At 37.3% G+C, this 17013-nt stretch overlaps 1 protein-coding gene across 10 annotated transcripts in view; it reads right to left on the bottom strand.

The window, feature by feature from the left end:
* Nucleotides 1-17013, bottom strand: part of NAALADL2 (N-acetylated alpha-linked acidic dipeptidase like 2) — a 444279-nt gene that overhangs the window by 191881 nt on the left and 235385 nt on the right. For all 10 annotated transcript variants that reach the window (XM_071812576.1, XM_071812575.1, XM_071812577.1 and 7 more), the window contains one exon: nt 11850-12120. In XM_071812576.1, the coding sequence (XP_071668677.1) occupies nt 11850-12120 (271 nt within the window). The remainder of the gene's footprint in view (nt 1-11849; nt 12121-17013) is intronic.

Here is a 17013-nt window from a genome sequence, read left to right as displayed (position 1 = left end):
CTTCCTACCAGCTCCCAGGGAGACTGAATTAAGATCGAAACTTTTATATACCCTACAGAAAAGAACCTCTTCTGTGTTTTATGGCTATAGAGCCTGCCATAGCTCCCCATTGACAATGCTCATCCTCTAGACTCCTCCTCTACATCTGCTTTCAACTTTTCTTTCCGTTAATTCATTCACACTTCCCCCCCTCCCAAATAATATTCTTCAAGTTTCCCTTTAGCAGAAGGTAAAACTAATACTAGAATATAACTTCTGAATTCATGCTATCCAGCAGGATATCTAAACAAAGCTATTTTTTTATCTTTCCTACTTAGATTTAGATGTAAATCTAGTTTTTCAAGTATTCTGAAATAAATAATTATTCTTTTCAGTCATATTAAATTGATATTTATTTATTTTAAAATTTGGAAGAACATTGCTTTGGTTACATAACACCAAAGGGGACAATATCATTGGATGGCTAAAACCCTATCTGAAATTTTATTATTTCAAAATTTCATTAAGCAGTTCTGACTGTCACCTCACTGGTTACAAAATCTAAAATTCTGATGATTTTTTTCTTACATGTGCTTAATATTATTTATATCCTCCTCTTAAGACTTAACTGCAAAAATATTTAGTTGCAATAGTCCCTAAAGCATAAAGTCACATTGATCATACTTTCCTAGGAAAAAACAGTAATCTGTATTTGCCAGCCTACTTGGTTTAGCTAATTCAGGGGTAATTATTCATGCAAATATACATATACATATACAAATAGCATAGACTGAGGATAAACTAAACAAAACAGAATTGTTCAGCTGTGATGCAACATCTTAAAAAAATAAATCATAAGCTACATGTGTACGTAGTACATTATTAATGGTGTGATTTAAACCTGGCTTTAAAATTTCCAGTGAAATGGCTTTATGTCAGAATCCAGTCCCATTATGTCAGAACTCAACCAGTTCTCCAGGCCAGACTGCAGTGAGCAGAGGTTGGTCAGACCATCCTCTTTCAATGGCTTTGCTATCATATATTGAATAAAAACAGGCATTCTCTCTTATAGCAGCTACAACCATTAAGTCTTCCAAGAAGATGCTTGCAGCTTACAGAGGGTGCCTAGAAAGGGCTCCGCAGGCTGCAGTAAACCTGTCGGCCCCATGCACGTTCCTCCCCATCTGTTCTGAGGCGCTAAGTGAAAAACAGTGAAACATGAGTTTGCACCCACATCCAGAGAAGGAAAGTCATCTCCTGTCTGAAGCAACAAGTCATAAGAATAATGTCCTGTGAATGCAAACACTGTCTATTTTATCAAAGACAGAATGTGTGTCAACTGCAGTGAAATTTCACAAGGAAGTGCTTTTGATTATTTTCAAGTAAAACAGAAATATTTCATTTTACAACTATAACACATTTGATATCTTGATTTCCTAGAGAAAGCATTTCAACTTTGTTCAATTGTTTCATTTGTAGTTAGTGTGTGTTAGAACAGAAATAACTAGGAAAATAGCCTTACAATTTTCAGGTTTCCCATTTTTCCTACAATTCTGAACACATTCTGAAACAGTGTAATTTTCCTGTTTCCCAATCAACTCTCATATTACTGAATCCATAGTGTACTGAAATGCACAGGCTGGCTGTATTTCTATGCATGCTTCCTATATAAACACCTAAAACATGAGTTTTTACCGCAGGTACATAGATACAGAAAAATAAAATAGACATCCACTTCAAATATGCAGATAATGACATGTAGGTATAAGAGGAGTCATCCACTGCATCAAGAGAACACTTGAATTTTCAGAAATGTCAGTGAGAACTCTATTTTCCAGAGTATAATAAATGCTTTTTCACAGAGTACTTAAAGCCCTTGCTATAAGTGCTTGAACATAATCAGAGATGCCCAGCCACATGGTGCAGTAAACACAAATCTGAGTGGCAAAGCATCATTTTAGCAAACCTGGAGAAGAAAACATGCAGTTGTGAAAAGGCAAATTACATCCTTCCTATCTGATGGGATTTTTGTTATTTTAAGTCATTACATCGATGCATAGGTCTCTATATTTCCTCTTTAGATAAAGGATGAGGGAAAAATATATTCTAAAATTACAAATCGATTCAGATGCAAGAAAAGGACACCAATGAAAACAGGGAATATACTTGAGCAATAAGAAAAGACTAAATGCAACAGATGACACAAAGAATCCACAGTGGTCATCATTCACTAGTTGTAGCACCTACTGAAGAGGTTCCCTCCATATTTCCTGACTTATCCTTCCATTTTTGGTGCTCACTCTACAAAGACTATACATTGTGAAGAAATCATCTACATTGTTTGCAGAGAAAATCGAAAAATTATGAAAGTTTATTTCAGGCAAACCCACTCTACAGGCATCAACATAGCAGCAATAAGATCATCAGGGTAAAATCTGAACTGAGTCAGTCTTACACATCAGAGCCTGAGCATAACTCTGTCCACAGTCATATAATTTCTAATCCTAGACTTCTAGTTTCTGTCATTACATGATTGTAATATTTTCTTCTAGCCTGAAGATGTAAGAATTTTATAGGTAAAATGAGAACATGGACAAAACATGAAAAATTTTTTTGAATAAAATGTTTGCTTAGAAGAATGATATAGCGATTCTTTTGCTGTTAGTGTAATTTCTAGCTTTTCATACTATTTCATCCTCTAAAATACTCCCCAAGTAAAGATCGTGCCTGGCAAGCATTGACCTGCTGTAGGAGAAACGTCTCTCCTGGATGACAGTGCAGCAGGAGCTTTCTTGCACATTTAAGCAGCTTTATGCTCTAGCAGCCGAAGCCGTTGCCAGACCTCTTCTATCCTTATTCACCTCTGTCTGCCCCTTGAAGACATCAGCGTGAAGCAGTGAATCTTACAGGAGACAAGACTAACTCTATATGGTAACATAATTCAGGGGAAGGAAGATAAATGCCTTGAAGCAACTTCTTTCTCCCACACACCCACTCTTGGGCCAGTCACAAGCTGGTGATTGATTAGTCACCTTCTCTTTGAACTGCAGAGCACAGGAACATAAGAAATAATTATGAGGATAGAACTGAGATATCTCATGATTAATTCACATTAAGGCCCTACTAATGAATGAGATAAACACAGTAACTAATATTCATTACATGAGGTATTAGACATGAGATTTATTTGATTTTAATGGAAGAGACAGCATATCAGGCAGAAAAAAATAGGAATACCTAATTCTAGAAAAAGGGAAGACCAATGTATTTTCAGCTCTGTTTAGTCTGCACTGGTTTTTGGGTTTTTTTTTTGGTTGGTTAGTTGGTTTTTTGTTTGTTTTTTTAATTATTTCTAAGCAGATACTTCTCTCCTGGGATTGCAGCTGGTGGGCACAGTCAGAAATCTGTATGTTCAACCAGCTTAAAAGTGAAATTCTGAACAAAAGCTTTTTCTCAGGACATTCTAGTGCAGCCAGTGAACAGGCTCTGGAATTCTGTTAGTTCGTATACACACTCAATGCACTTCTGCCAACTCTACCTGGATACCAAACTTAGACTTGCCTATGGTTGGTAACTGTGTCTTTATTATTATTATTATTATTATCATTATCATAAACATTTTTAAGAAATCAGTTCTTATATTTCTTTCAACTAGCTGTATCACAGCTGCACATTTTTTCATCCTGCTCCGAAAGCCTTTCAAAAGACACTTGCTTCAAAGTGTTTTCTCTGAGAGAGACCTTTTCTTTCTGGTCTTTCTTACTGCTAAGGCTCTGCGTCCAGGTTTAGAGCATTCCTGAAAGCAGTCTCTGAAGAGGTTCGTCCTTTGCTCTTTTGTGCCACAATTCTTCAACAAAGAAATTAGACAAACTGCTAAAATCTGTCCCTCACCAAATTATTCATATAATGGCAGCTTTACCCATAACTGGTTTAGATTACATTTAAATCCTGTCCTGTATGCTTTTTTTTTTTTTTAAGAACATATTCCCACTCTTTTGAGGGATCAGCTTAGAAAATTATATTTGGACTTCAAATCACCACATCCTAACACAGAGGAAATCTGCAGACTTGTTTTGGATTCTCAGTGCTACTTTCATTTCAAAATGTTAAAAAGACCTTAACAATGAAAAAAAAAAAAAGGGGGGGGGGGATCCTGTAGAAAAGCATTCAATAAGCTGATATTTTTACATATAGGAAAAAAAATGAAAATCCATTTTAAAGATTTTGACAAAGTGTTGTTCAATATTGACTGTAAAAGTTATACTGGTAAATAGAGATAACTCCTAAGATAAGACACATTGCTAAGGTTTCAATTGATAAGATTGATCATGCTGCATCAAAGATTAGAATAGTCGCTCCTGCATCTTTTCAGCTGCCAGCTCTACTTCACAAGAGAAACCACAATTATTTAGACGCTTCATTTGTTTTCAGAAATAATCAAGTGCAGTATGTCAGAAAAGTAGGGGTTTGGTGTTGATTTTTTAATTTATTTTATGACAGTGAATAACCCATATTCTCATGGGTGACTGACTGACGCCTGGGACTGCCAGGGTCAGGATTTCATGGATGTGCTCCCAGGTACGGGATGTGTAGACATGGTAACATGTAATCTGCCTTCAACTACAGAAGCTTTTATATTGCTAATGTTCCTTAAAAGGTTTCAAGACTTGCTTCTCTTTCTCAAAATTAAACTAAAAAAAAAAAAAAAAAAACAAGAAAAAACAATAGTGTAATTGATATTGTATTTTACTCATAACTATCACAAAGTTGAGTAGCACTCTAAGCAGTACTTAATTGTTCATGCATTAAAATACTTTTTTTTTTAACATTAAAGTTATAGAAGTAGTTTCACAGGCAAGGATTGAGTATTATATAAATACAAAAATGTTTTATTATTTTTCTCATTATATCACTAGTAGGGTGGGGTTTTTTTATGTTGTTTTTCTCATCCTAATGTTTTTTTAAAAGCTGATAATATTTGCTTTATACTCTCTCCATTGAAGGAAGTTTTTGCTTTTGTTTTTAGTGTAATCAAAGTCCCTTCAAGGCAGTTTTAAACCTTCAAAATACTAGAGAAATTTAGAAGAAAAAGATCCCCCAAACCAAACTAAACAGCTCACAGCAGAAGTGGCTTTTTTCTTGGAATTACTCTTCTGAGGAAGATACTGCCTTTGTGGACTTAAACAGAAGAGACACGGGTATGTTGTACGTAGGTTCACATTTACCAGGAAGATGTAAAAGAAATTACAGGGGGCTGATAAGCTGGCACCACCCAAGCAAAATGTGCCTTGTTATTTGGCAGAAAGATTTCCACGTGACTTGGAGTATCTTCACATCCAGGTTTGCGCCACACGCCATTAACAAACAGTGGGCATGAAAGACGACTGACTGGGTGGGTATCGACCCAGATATCTACTGAACTGCAGAGGTGATTGCAACTTAGCAGGTCTAAATTATACAATAAAATAATTACGGAGAAAAATATTTCTTAGAGATCCATGCATTTACAGAAGTTACTTCCAGTTGTATTCTCTCACAGTAACTACTAACAGACAAAATTCAACTCTGCTTAAAAATTATGTAATTCCCATTGCTTGCAACAGAAATTTTATTTGCACTAAAATGTGAATAAAGCACCAAATCCACTTCCTACATCCCAGTATTTGCACCCTTTAGTTTTACCACGCAATTGGAATATAAATAATGTTTTTGTTCAACATTGCTCCCTCTCAAATATTTTACAGTGGCCTTACTGAAAAATGCCTTTAGGTGATTATGTGAAATGGCACGGAAGTGCTCAGTGATCTGCTATATATATGTAGATATCAAGATGCCTCACCTTTTGCCTTTTTTTCATTTTAAAAAATCTCATTACTAATGACATTATTACTAAAATGTCATTACTACTATTTTATTAGTAAAACATCAGTCTACTATTGACTCATAATTATAAAACAGAAAAGGTTTTGCTGCAATAGCCATCCGCGTCTTTGAAACCCTGCTCTTCAATGATACAAAAATCATGCAGCAATATTAACCAAGCTTTTGTGCAATATGAACTACTATTATTTTTAGGGAAGTGCACAACTTTATTTATGAATGGCTATGTGACATATGCCAGAAAACTGACAGGATGTTCTGCAGGACATCTCTTCAATGATCATTTTTATAATCCTTGACTGCAATTTTAAATTATATAACCCTCGCATTGCATCTCACAGCTTTCTATATCTAATTCTAATGGAGTGGCAGCTATGCTGTAGTTAATGTTGAATGTTGTTTTCTGTTTAAAGGTCAAGTCTATTCTAAAATCCATATTCTTAGTGAGATTGTCTTGAAAATTCACTGTGCTTACTTGGTATGCAAAGCAGTGGTCCAAATTATGATTATTTGTGGAAGAGGTTTCTGAGAAACTCTTCCATAAATAAAAGATAAATAAAGCTGCTCTAAAATGTCTAAATGTTACAAAAATCACATGATTCTTCTCATTTGCATGTATGTGTTATTCAACCTATAGCCCTAACCATCTGCAAACTGATTTCAGTTGCTAGGGATTCATTTTAGCAAGTACATGTCTCTGCAGAGAAGAAATCTTACAAAATGTTAATAAAGATAATAATGAACTAAATTGGCATGCCTAAAAGAATTAAATTCACACATGTATCAAGATTCCCTCTAGCTTGATATTTTGCACCAATGTGCCATCAAAAATGACTGAAAGACTTAGGGTGAGATACTGTGATTATTTAATCTAAATTATATGCACTCTCTGCCTTTAGGATTCAAGATGTGCAAGTGAGCATGCTGCAGAAGGCTCATTTGGAAATTTTGCCTGAGGATAAAAATAACCTGGGAAGATTTTAAAATTTTCTAAAACCAACCCGCTGACACCGATCTTAATTCAGAAATATTGTTAAGGAAATTACCACTGACTAGCTAGAGGGAAGATAAAAGATAATAAGGGTGCAGTAATCACATTTCCAGCACAATCAAACCAAATCAAATGAAAGCAAGCTGTTGGGTTAAGGACTTCCTGATGCATTGTCCCTCCAGAGGAACTCGTAACCTTTTGGTGCAGAGCTAAAAATACAGAGAGCTGCAGCACTGGGAAACCCCGGCAGACAGGGCAGGGGGCCTTAGGGCACACGGGTGGGGAGCCCACAATGAGTGGGAAAGATTAGAGGAACTGGTAGGAGAGGAGAGGAGAAAGATTTCCATCCTCCTGCAGAGTGAAGGACCTGGGAAGGAAGAGGATGGATGGGAAGAGGAGACATCTCAGCACAGCCTTAAGACAATGGGATATCTGATAAGCCCTCCTCCTTGTGAAAGAGGATCTGTCAGCGATCTTAGTTCTGCTTCCTTTATTCCCATTTTGCCTGGATTGAAGAATGGTGGGAATATTACTGAGTGAGCTTAACAGATGGATTTGCGCTTCTCGTATTGCTTCAGGTGGCATTAATCTCTGTGGTGGGTTCTCATTTAGCTGAGAAAATGTCACCAAAACAAATGAACCAGAGTAGGCTGATATGCTATCAACAGATGTAGGGAATCTCTTCTGCATATTGTAGATGGAAGCAAACACTCGGCATTCTCACTCGTCTGCTCCCTGCGGCCCCTCCAAAACTGATCAAAGATTTTAAATGTAAATGCCTAAAGTCAGCAGACACTTCGAACAAAAAATGGGTAGAATCAATCAGGGAACATGGATGATAGCAGGGAAATAAGGTAACATAGCAGAGGAGTCCAAGCCATCAGGGAACAGGGGCAGAGGAGGGGTCCAAGTACACACGAGACATGGTCGGGTGTTGTGAGAACTGCCTTGGAGATGGTGAGGATTCATTTCTTGTCCGTGAAACCATCAAATCCCTGCTGGCAAATGCACTCTCATTTCAAGAATGTGCCAGTATTTGTGCTGCTCTTGCCTCCTTTCCTGAACCAACACCAGTCCTTCCAGTGTGTGAGGTCCAGAGGAAAGGAAAGTGAGGTTTGCTGGGCTTCCTGAGAGAGTCCACGATGGAGGAACAGCAAAGGAACAAAGAGGGATTTGGTGCATTCACCAGCCAGTTGCTGAAGATGCGGAAGAATATACTGTAGCATGAGGCAATGCCATATAACGGAGGACACTAAGTATCTGTTTAATGTCTGGAAGCAGATTTATGATTGCCAAAATTTCCTTAATATTCCATAAAGCAAAGAGTGAATAAATTTAAAGTGAAAGGAATGTGAGGAAAACATCAGGTCACACAAACATTAACTACAGAAAATCAGAGAACACAAAGTAAATACAATCTTCATTTTGCTTTAATTATTCTGTCCTTGAATGTTGTCCCAACACACCAACCATTACGTCTGCTACGATTTTCTCTTTACAGTGGCTAAAGAAGCAAGGAACACAGCAGATGAATATTGTGACACCAAAACTCAACGCTTGCTTCTTCCTGAAGTTCGCTGTACCCAGTGGCCCTGCTCTAAACCAACCACCTAGATGACCCAAGTAACACCAGCCTTCTGCTGCACTTCGAGTCCAGATGTCTCCTTTCTTACACTTCCCTGTGCTTGGGGATCACGGCGGTGGGTGGTAACAGATGGGCTACAAGATGCACCCACACTGACAGTACCTAACAATGTGGTGCTGAAAGGAGGATGCTGGATCTTTGGGGGTTCACATACACCTTGTTAGTGGCTTCTCAGCTCATCCCTCCACATGCAGCCAAAGGTCCCAGATGAACGTGTGCCATGAAGTCAGAAGCAGCACATTCAGATTCACTGCACACTACATTCACTCAGAGACTGGCTAGATACTGTTTGACAAGATATTTTGCTTTAGCACATAAATTCAATGCAATGTAATCTCCCTTTAAATATGTGCTCTGTTGGCCGGACTGGCTTTCCTGTACTCATCAAGCAGACAAAAGGTTTAAACTCTATAAAAGGTAGCTGATATTTTTTCTTTCTCATATATGTAATTCTTTCTCTGGACTGACCTAGTCTACGATTTATTATTTACATAACTGCTGCAATATCTATTTCAAACCCAACTAGCAGCTCTCTCCAGAATGGTAGGCTGCCCTGCCTGTCACCGTGATGGGTAAACAGTGTCACCTTTTCAGGCCCTGATGAATTATAGAGAAGTATTAAAGTGTACCATCCATCACAATGGCACTAAGTAGATTTTTGAAGTAGATTTCAGATCACAAATGCTCAAATTTTTACTCACAAATGCTGTTTAGACTGTTACCAGAAGGTACAAATTGGATGGCTCATACACAATGGTCGTATGACGAATGGACATGACAGGTGGTCAAAGAAAATGAGTCTTGCTATTCTACAAATAACCTTGTCAACATGAAGGCAGAGCTGTAGCTCTGCTGATAGGCAGACTGCTAGAACTTAATGGTTTTATTTGCTTGAACTTCTAGCAAACCAAATATACAAATGAGATACAATGAAGCAGCAGCAACAAAGCAATATTAGCAATTCAACCTGATTATGTGACACACAATAGAAATTTTCTACTAAGGATGTGTCACATTTGAAAGAAAATTATTCAGATTATGAGTAGGTGTTACAAGAATAACTTTTTATAGGAAAACCCTCATGATTTGCAATCACAACCCACTGCAAGATATTCAAAACATACAACTTGCAGCTCCACTGCAAGCAATCAAGCCATCCTCTGAGAATTGAACCTAGCAACAGCCACCACCTACTACTGCTCATTTAAAGTTTTCCTGCTTCCATTAGTTTAAATAGTACAGATTACTGTGCAGGATTGAAAGTCCAGAAGGTTAGATCACTACCTACAATCCGTAGTCTAAACAAATAGGGAAATTTCCCTTTCAGGCAAAACTCTAGATGTAAGGACACTTCAAGTAGACTTTCTGAAGAACAAAAGAAAGCATCTGAAGTTTTGTGAGTTTGCTAGGTACCTCAAAACACTGATTGTAAAATTGTGTGCAGAGAATCATTCTTTGGCTCAAGTACAAACTTTTAGTCTTGCCAAAGCCAAGATACACCCCTAGTGACAAGCGGAACACGGTGTGCATGGTCCTCATTTCTCCAGAACTCAATCACAGAGAAAACTGCCCTGAAATAAAACTGGAAGTGGTACATGTGTTGCTGGTAATAACATCGACGATTCTTCCCGGAACACTGGATTTCCTTTAATCTGATGAATTTGTTAGCAACACATTTATTTTCACGAACTAAATCTCAAAGGCCACAGCTGTACTTCTATCTTTTTACAACATTACATACTGAGTTTCTAAGTGATGAGAGAAGCCAAACCCATTAATTAGTACATTTTACTTGTCAATGGAAAAGTTAAGGCATACATCATGTAGACTAAGAATCACCCTTTCACTTCTTAGCAACAAACCTCAACCTGAAGCTGTTGGGTTGATAGAGCCCCAGAACAGAGGCTGTATGGATATAATGACCATGACACTCAATCGGAAAAATAGGCAGGTAAGGTACACAAAAACAGGAGATGGAGAGAAGTCTCTCTCAGTGGAGAACAACTCCATTCCTTCTCCTCTCTGGAATAAATCCCTTGGACTAAAAAGCTCCAATGCTTTTAAGAAAGAGAAGCTGAAGCTTGTGGGCTTCGTGATGAGAAACTTAAGGATCTGACTTTCTACCAGTTCATTTGTTGTGCTTTTTTTTTTTATTCCCCCCCCCCCGCTACAGTCCAAAATTTGAAAATATATTGATAGTTCATAAAATGAGTTCATGAGCATCATGTAGCTTTCCCAATTTTGACTTATTACAAGATTTCCCCAGTGCATTACATTTTATCAATAGTGCTATGGGCAAAAACTGTCACAATAAAAAGGAAAACACACAAAAGTTCATTTCACTGTTAGAAATTCAGTAACTGATATGCTATAAGTATTAAGATATTCACAAAGCATAAAAGTATTTTGGATGAGGTATCCTCCAAACCCAAAGCCACTTGCTAATTTTTTATATAGGCTCTTTGTGTTCTAAGTCATGAAAACAAAGCCATACTGTTAAACAATAAAGAAATCAAAATGGAAAAACTCCCGCATCACTGAAAGTCACGCACAATATTTTAAAAAGGAGAAAGACAACAGTTAGCAGTGAAATTGCAATTTTTGTATTTCAGAAATATTTACTGAGATTTATGCTACCTCGGGTAGGAAAGTAAACAGAAATTACAACCCTTTTGTGTGCCCCAATATATTTGGAAAGCAAATATAGGAAGGGAGCCAGTGAAGGCAGTAAAGAGGATAAAACAAGATAATCCAAGATCTTAATTCACTTGGCGAGTAACAAATCCCAATAGGCAAGATCTTTGTGCTGACAAAACTTCCTAACAACAGCACAGTAAGATAAAAATACAAATTAGGGTTTTCAAGAGGAAACAGAGCAGATGTGTCAACTGAGTTGCCATAGAAAAAAGCATGTGAGATCCACAACCATAATTCAGGAGCTCCAGGTATCAGCCCAGCACTCCTGAGGGTGTCACTGCAGAAAATCTCATCTTACCCTTCTTACAGGCATCCCTCAAATCAGAAGCACTTATACATCAACAAGGATAAAATGTAGTCCTCGACACAGCTTTTAGATTTTTACACTCAAGCAGAAGATGCTAAGTTATAAACTCAGATGGGTTTTTTTTTTGTTTTTTTTTTTTTTTGTTTTTTTTTAATATATATCATATTAAGTGTTCAGGTCTGACTAATTTTTAGGTCTGAGTTGACACTGGCTGCATCATATTTTACCTAAATATGTTTATTTTAAGGCTGGGCATTTCACCGTATGTACTTCGCCAGCCAAGTTCAACAAAAGCTGATGTTTTCTAACTCTATTTCACCACAATTGACAGAGACAAATGGTCACATTACCTCAAGAGCTCCTTTGGCAGAGTAAGCTGCATACGAGTACAGGAGGTCTTGGCTATGAAGCATTTTGGTCTCCCTGTTGCACCGCTGTCCACTGGGATAAAAGCATTCACCGCTGTTTTTCAGAGTTACTGTGTTTGAAGAAGAGCCTGGTAGGTCAAGCAAAACAGAGTAATTTACCAGCCGGACATCTTCAAGGCCTTGGGAAGTCCACTGAACCAGAATTTTCATTGCAATGTCTACATCATCTTCTCTAGGGGATCGTAACAAATCTCTGGAAAAAAAAACACAAGTAAACACAGTTTTAGTTTATTTCCTACTAAAGCACTTGTACCTTAATACACATCAGTCAATCATTTCAATTAATAATCTATGAAACACAAAAAAAACCCCACCAAACAATACCAAAAAACCACACACACAAAAAAAAAACAGCCCTCTTTTTTATTTTAAATAACTTTCTGCCAATTGTGAGACAAAAGCAACCTCTTTTAGAGAAATAAAAACAAGGAAAAACATATTTATAGGGAATATATCTAATTAAAATATAAAGAATCCTGCAAAAATTATCACAGTAATTGTTTCAAAGTTCATTTCTCTGGCGTTGATCAAGTTTCTGATATAGCATATGTTTAAACAACCACTGAAGAACACAATCTGAAGTAACAGGCGTTCCAAGGAGGGCATGATGCTGAAGATCAGTTGTAATTACGTGTTTGGTCTAAATTCATCAAGTAATGCAAATTTGTTAAACAGAATGGAACCGTTCCCCCAAATATTTCACCAGCTTTCAGAAAGCTTTCTTCAGCTTTCCTACCTGCACTGAAGGATTACCTGAGGCAGCAGCCTAGCAAGCATACAACATGAGCCTGGACATTATTTTGGAGGTACCTACCAGACAGGCCAACAGAGATTTCAAAGGGCTTGGTCTGAGCTTGTATCCCCAGGTATGTGTCACCGTTCAGCACCCGCTACCAGATGGGCCATTAGATGAACATGGTAATGTCACGGAAAGACAGATATGCCAAAAGGACAACTAAAGGCTTTGACTAATTTTGTAAAGGAAAGGATTTCACTATTTCATAGGCAAGCACTTCTGTAAGCAAAGCCATACAAGAAAGTTTATGGAATACTTGCTGAATTTTGTGAGCATTTTCTTTTTTTTTTTCCTTATTTGGGAAGCTCTCAGGACTGAGTAGCAAAACTAAGGATCACAAAAGTATTGATTTCCAAACACAGAGATTCTGACACTACCCAAAACATAAACTTCTCTTCACGAGAAGGCCAATTATATTTAGATGCTTTATGATCCTTAGTGGAGCCTTAAAAAATATCCTGGCTGTCTTGCACACATCAGAAACAACAGTTGAATAACACATAGACTTTTTTAAACCAGTACTGCAAGCAACAGGTATTTGAGAATCCCACCAAGCATTTTGCAGGCCCCTCTGTGTGTTCAAGCAGGATGGATGCTCCCAGCACCGCTCCCAGCAGGGCCTGCACTGACCCTGGGGAGAACTCTGCCAAAGAAAGCTATGATGGAAAGCAAAGACTCCCTTCTCCACAGACGTTTCAAGTAAGAGAACATTTACCACCTAGACAGCATCAAAATCTTAATAAGCCAGAAAGTGAAGTTATTATATGTCTAGGCTATTATAAAATAGCCTAGAAATGGCTCAAACATTATATATTACGTTCAAATGTCTAATGCTCCTCACCATATTATATGGATGAAATAACTATTCCAGTATCCAAGGGATTTACAAAATATGCAAAGATTATTTGATTTAAAATATTTGTTGTACCCCAGCCCGCATTATGATAGCAAAGTTATTAGTGCACAAAGTTCAAAATTTTTGCAAGAACAATGGACTTATGTCAAAGACTTCAGAGATCCTGTCAGCAGGAGTAAATGTCTTGCAGATTTAATCTTTTTAAATTATCCAAAATAAGTCTTCAAGCAGTCTACACAAAAAAGATGAGTTAATCCAATCTCTGGTGCATTACAAGTTTCCAATTTCATCTCCTGTGCCTGCTAATGTAATGACATAAAATTGGACAGTGCAGAAATACAGAAAGCTGTTTGATTAACACAATCATTAAGATAATATCTGCACTTCCCTCAGGTGACAGAAACAATAATAGAATAAATAATTGCAAGAAACTTATCCCAGGCCAATAAGGTTATAGCACATTGCAACAAGAAGCATTCAGTATCAATAAGACTAATTAAGCATTGACAGTAGAAGATATAATAATAAAATTGCTCTTTTAGGCATAGAAGTTACTTTCCACCTCATAATTAAATAACCATCTTTGAAACTTTTATGACAATATATCTGATTAAGTTAAAGGAATGAGCACTCTCACTATTTACTCCATAATATCTTTACAGTATGTTAAAATCAAATAACAAATTATGAGCACATGTTATATTACAATAAATCAGCACATATTGGACTACTTTGATAAATCTTATGAACATCACCAGCAGGTTGTTTTTCAGTGACTGACTTGCACTTGGTCTTCGATACAATTCTGCTGACCCCATTGACTTAAAGTCAGAACTAATTTAGCTCATTATTTTTAAAACTTACTAGTTGGATAACAAGCATAACATGTAAAACCAGTACTTCCTAAACCAGAACAAATTCAGAAAAGTATAAAGTTTGTTTGGCAGTCCATCCTGAAAAATCCCAACACTTCACACGCACTTCATAGTCCTCCTCTACAAATTGTCAATTAACTTGCTTCCTAAAACTGCCAGGGCAGGGAGATTGATAGCGGTGAGCCTTAAGCAGTGGAATGAAACAGACCCTTGGGATGATTATGTTTCTCGCTTTTGCAAGCGGCTGCATGCTCAGGAGGAATCAATAGCAATGTGATTGCCAATTTCCATTTACAATACTGCCTTTAATAATGCCAGCCAAATGTTTGATTTCCTTACATTACAAAATATACTTTATACAGCTTAGGTTCAGTCAATGGGAAAAGCCACAAAGTTAATGAGCACATCTCTGTTCCCGTAAATCTGCATAATTTATTGAAGTGGAGCCACCACAGACTTAAGAGTTGGTCTCAAGTTAGAGTCAACATTAATAAATACAAAAATGAAAGTCTGAATAATACTGTGCCTTCATCAGCTACTCTCAAAGACATTTCCACAAATTACCTTCTGATATAGATCAGATATTGAACTAAGGTACATCAAAACAGGACATAAACTTGTTTCATGAATATTCTGCACCACCTCAAATAAGTTCGGTTCCTGAACAGAAAAAATCAGATTAAATTGCTCTTAGAACACAGAGCATACCCTGCTTCATTTGAATAAGGTAAAGTTTCCCCACTTTGATATGATGAAAAGATGAAGTAAGTGTTTATGAAGACACATTCTCAGATTTTCTGTGTAAATAAGAAGTCTAAGTTGTATTTTACTGCCCGATCAGCTGGATGTCCTGGCTGGTGAAGAGCAGCAGACCATGACTCTCGAAGCTTCAAAGTTCTAGAGCTAGGAAAATAATTTGAAATAAGACGTATCTGTAGTAAAGCCAAGCTTTCTGCAGCCTCTGAAGCTTAAAAAGACCAATTTTTAACTTATGAATATAAGAGGTAAATGAACACACGCACACATAAAACAGAGAAATTTCATTTTCAAATAACCGTGGGCAATATGGAGCTACAGCCGGTTAATAGAAAGTCATCTGCTAAAACAGCACTTTTTTGACACAGCTTGCTAAAGAAGGGAACAACATATTGCAAATAAGCCAGCTGCATGTTGCTGGTGATATACTGGGACACTGTGAAACACCGCACAAGCATGGCTTGTTTGTGTGGGGTTTTTGTTTGTTTGCTTCTATGTTTCCTTTCCTTTCTTTTTTTCAAGATTGAATGTCTACACTGCAATGAGGTTAAGAAATACCCTAAAAAAAAAAAAAAAGGAGCCACCAAGCAAAGAAAAACCTCAATTCCAGTTTTGCAGAGTTAGGGAGAAGTTTGTCTAATCTCTTTATTCCCAAATTTTGACTGTAAATTTTCATTCTTTATTTTCTTTCACTTGACTGAGATTGTTGATAGAGCAGTTACTGGAATTTTAAGTAAGAACTAAAAACAAAGACTTGGAATCTTTATGGGCCAATTTTTCAGCTGAGTAGCTGCCTTCAAATTTTGGGAGTCATAATGAATTCACCAGACTACATTTTTTGTAATGCTACATCAGATCAAGGTGTTATCTTGCCTAATATGCAGTTTCCAAAAGTAGCTGGTAGCAGATAACCGAAAAAGAGTGCAAGAAAAGCATCATATGGGGCTATTCTATTTATAGATTTCCATGCATATGTCTTTTTTCCTACCCACAAACTTTGCCAAGGCTGAGTTTTAAAAATGTTTACGTATGTTCAGGATTGCAGAACTCGTTTCAGTCCATTAAGAGCGGAGATGTGGCAGCTTCAGCAGTGCTGGGTCAGTGCACAGCACTCACACACACCAACTGCTCAGCATATGCACAAGTAGATTTCGCAGTTGCAGAGTGTTTATTTGTATCCATCACATGTAGCATGTACACACAGCAAACTAAATGCGTTCAGGAAATACCACCTGCCCAAGCCACATCTGCTTAAATTTTAATTACATGTTTCTGTTAATTAGGGTGCTCAACTGGCTGGTCTCCAACCTGCCAGATTAGATTTCCCGTGGTCTGAACTGACTGCCACAAACCTGCTGATTCCAAAATAAATAAACAAAATCCAAGTCCAAGAGAAGATAAATATTTATCAGGAGGTTAGAATACGTAAGAGAAACATTCTCTTGGTGTAAGTAGTTGACTACATGCAGCTTAGTGCAGGACAGGATCCAGAACCACTTCAGGTGACATTGCAAGGCCTCCAGCAATTGCGCCATAAAGCAGATCCGTGACACGTCCTTTGTCACATCCGCCATCACTCTATGCACATTCTGAATATTGTGGGCATTTTTTAGCACTGATATTAATTTCATGGCAGTCCTGGGTCACAAGAAAACTGGTACTCTGTTCATTCTTGTCACACGGTGATCATAGTAATGACCAAAACTAACAGGTAGGTCTATTCAGATATGCTTTCAAAATCATAAACAAAATAATATTGGCCTACAGTGTTAAAGCAATGGAAAGTCCTGGTTAAACATAACA

This window comes from Patagioenas fasciata, chromosome 9 (assembly GCF_037038585.1).
Source record: "Patagioenas fasciata isolate bPatFas1 chromosome 9, bPatFas1.hap1, whole genome shotgun sequence".
Lineage (NCBI taxonomy): Eukaryota > Metazoa > Chordata > Aves > Columbiformes > Columbidae > Patagioenas > Patagioenas fasciata.
Note: the sequence above shows the minus strand (reverse complement) of the source record. Positions and strands in the feature narration are given on the sequence as shown.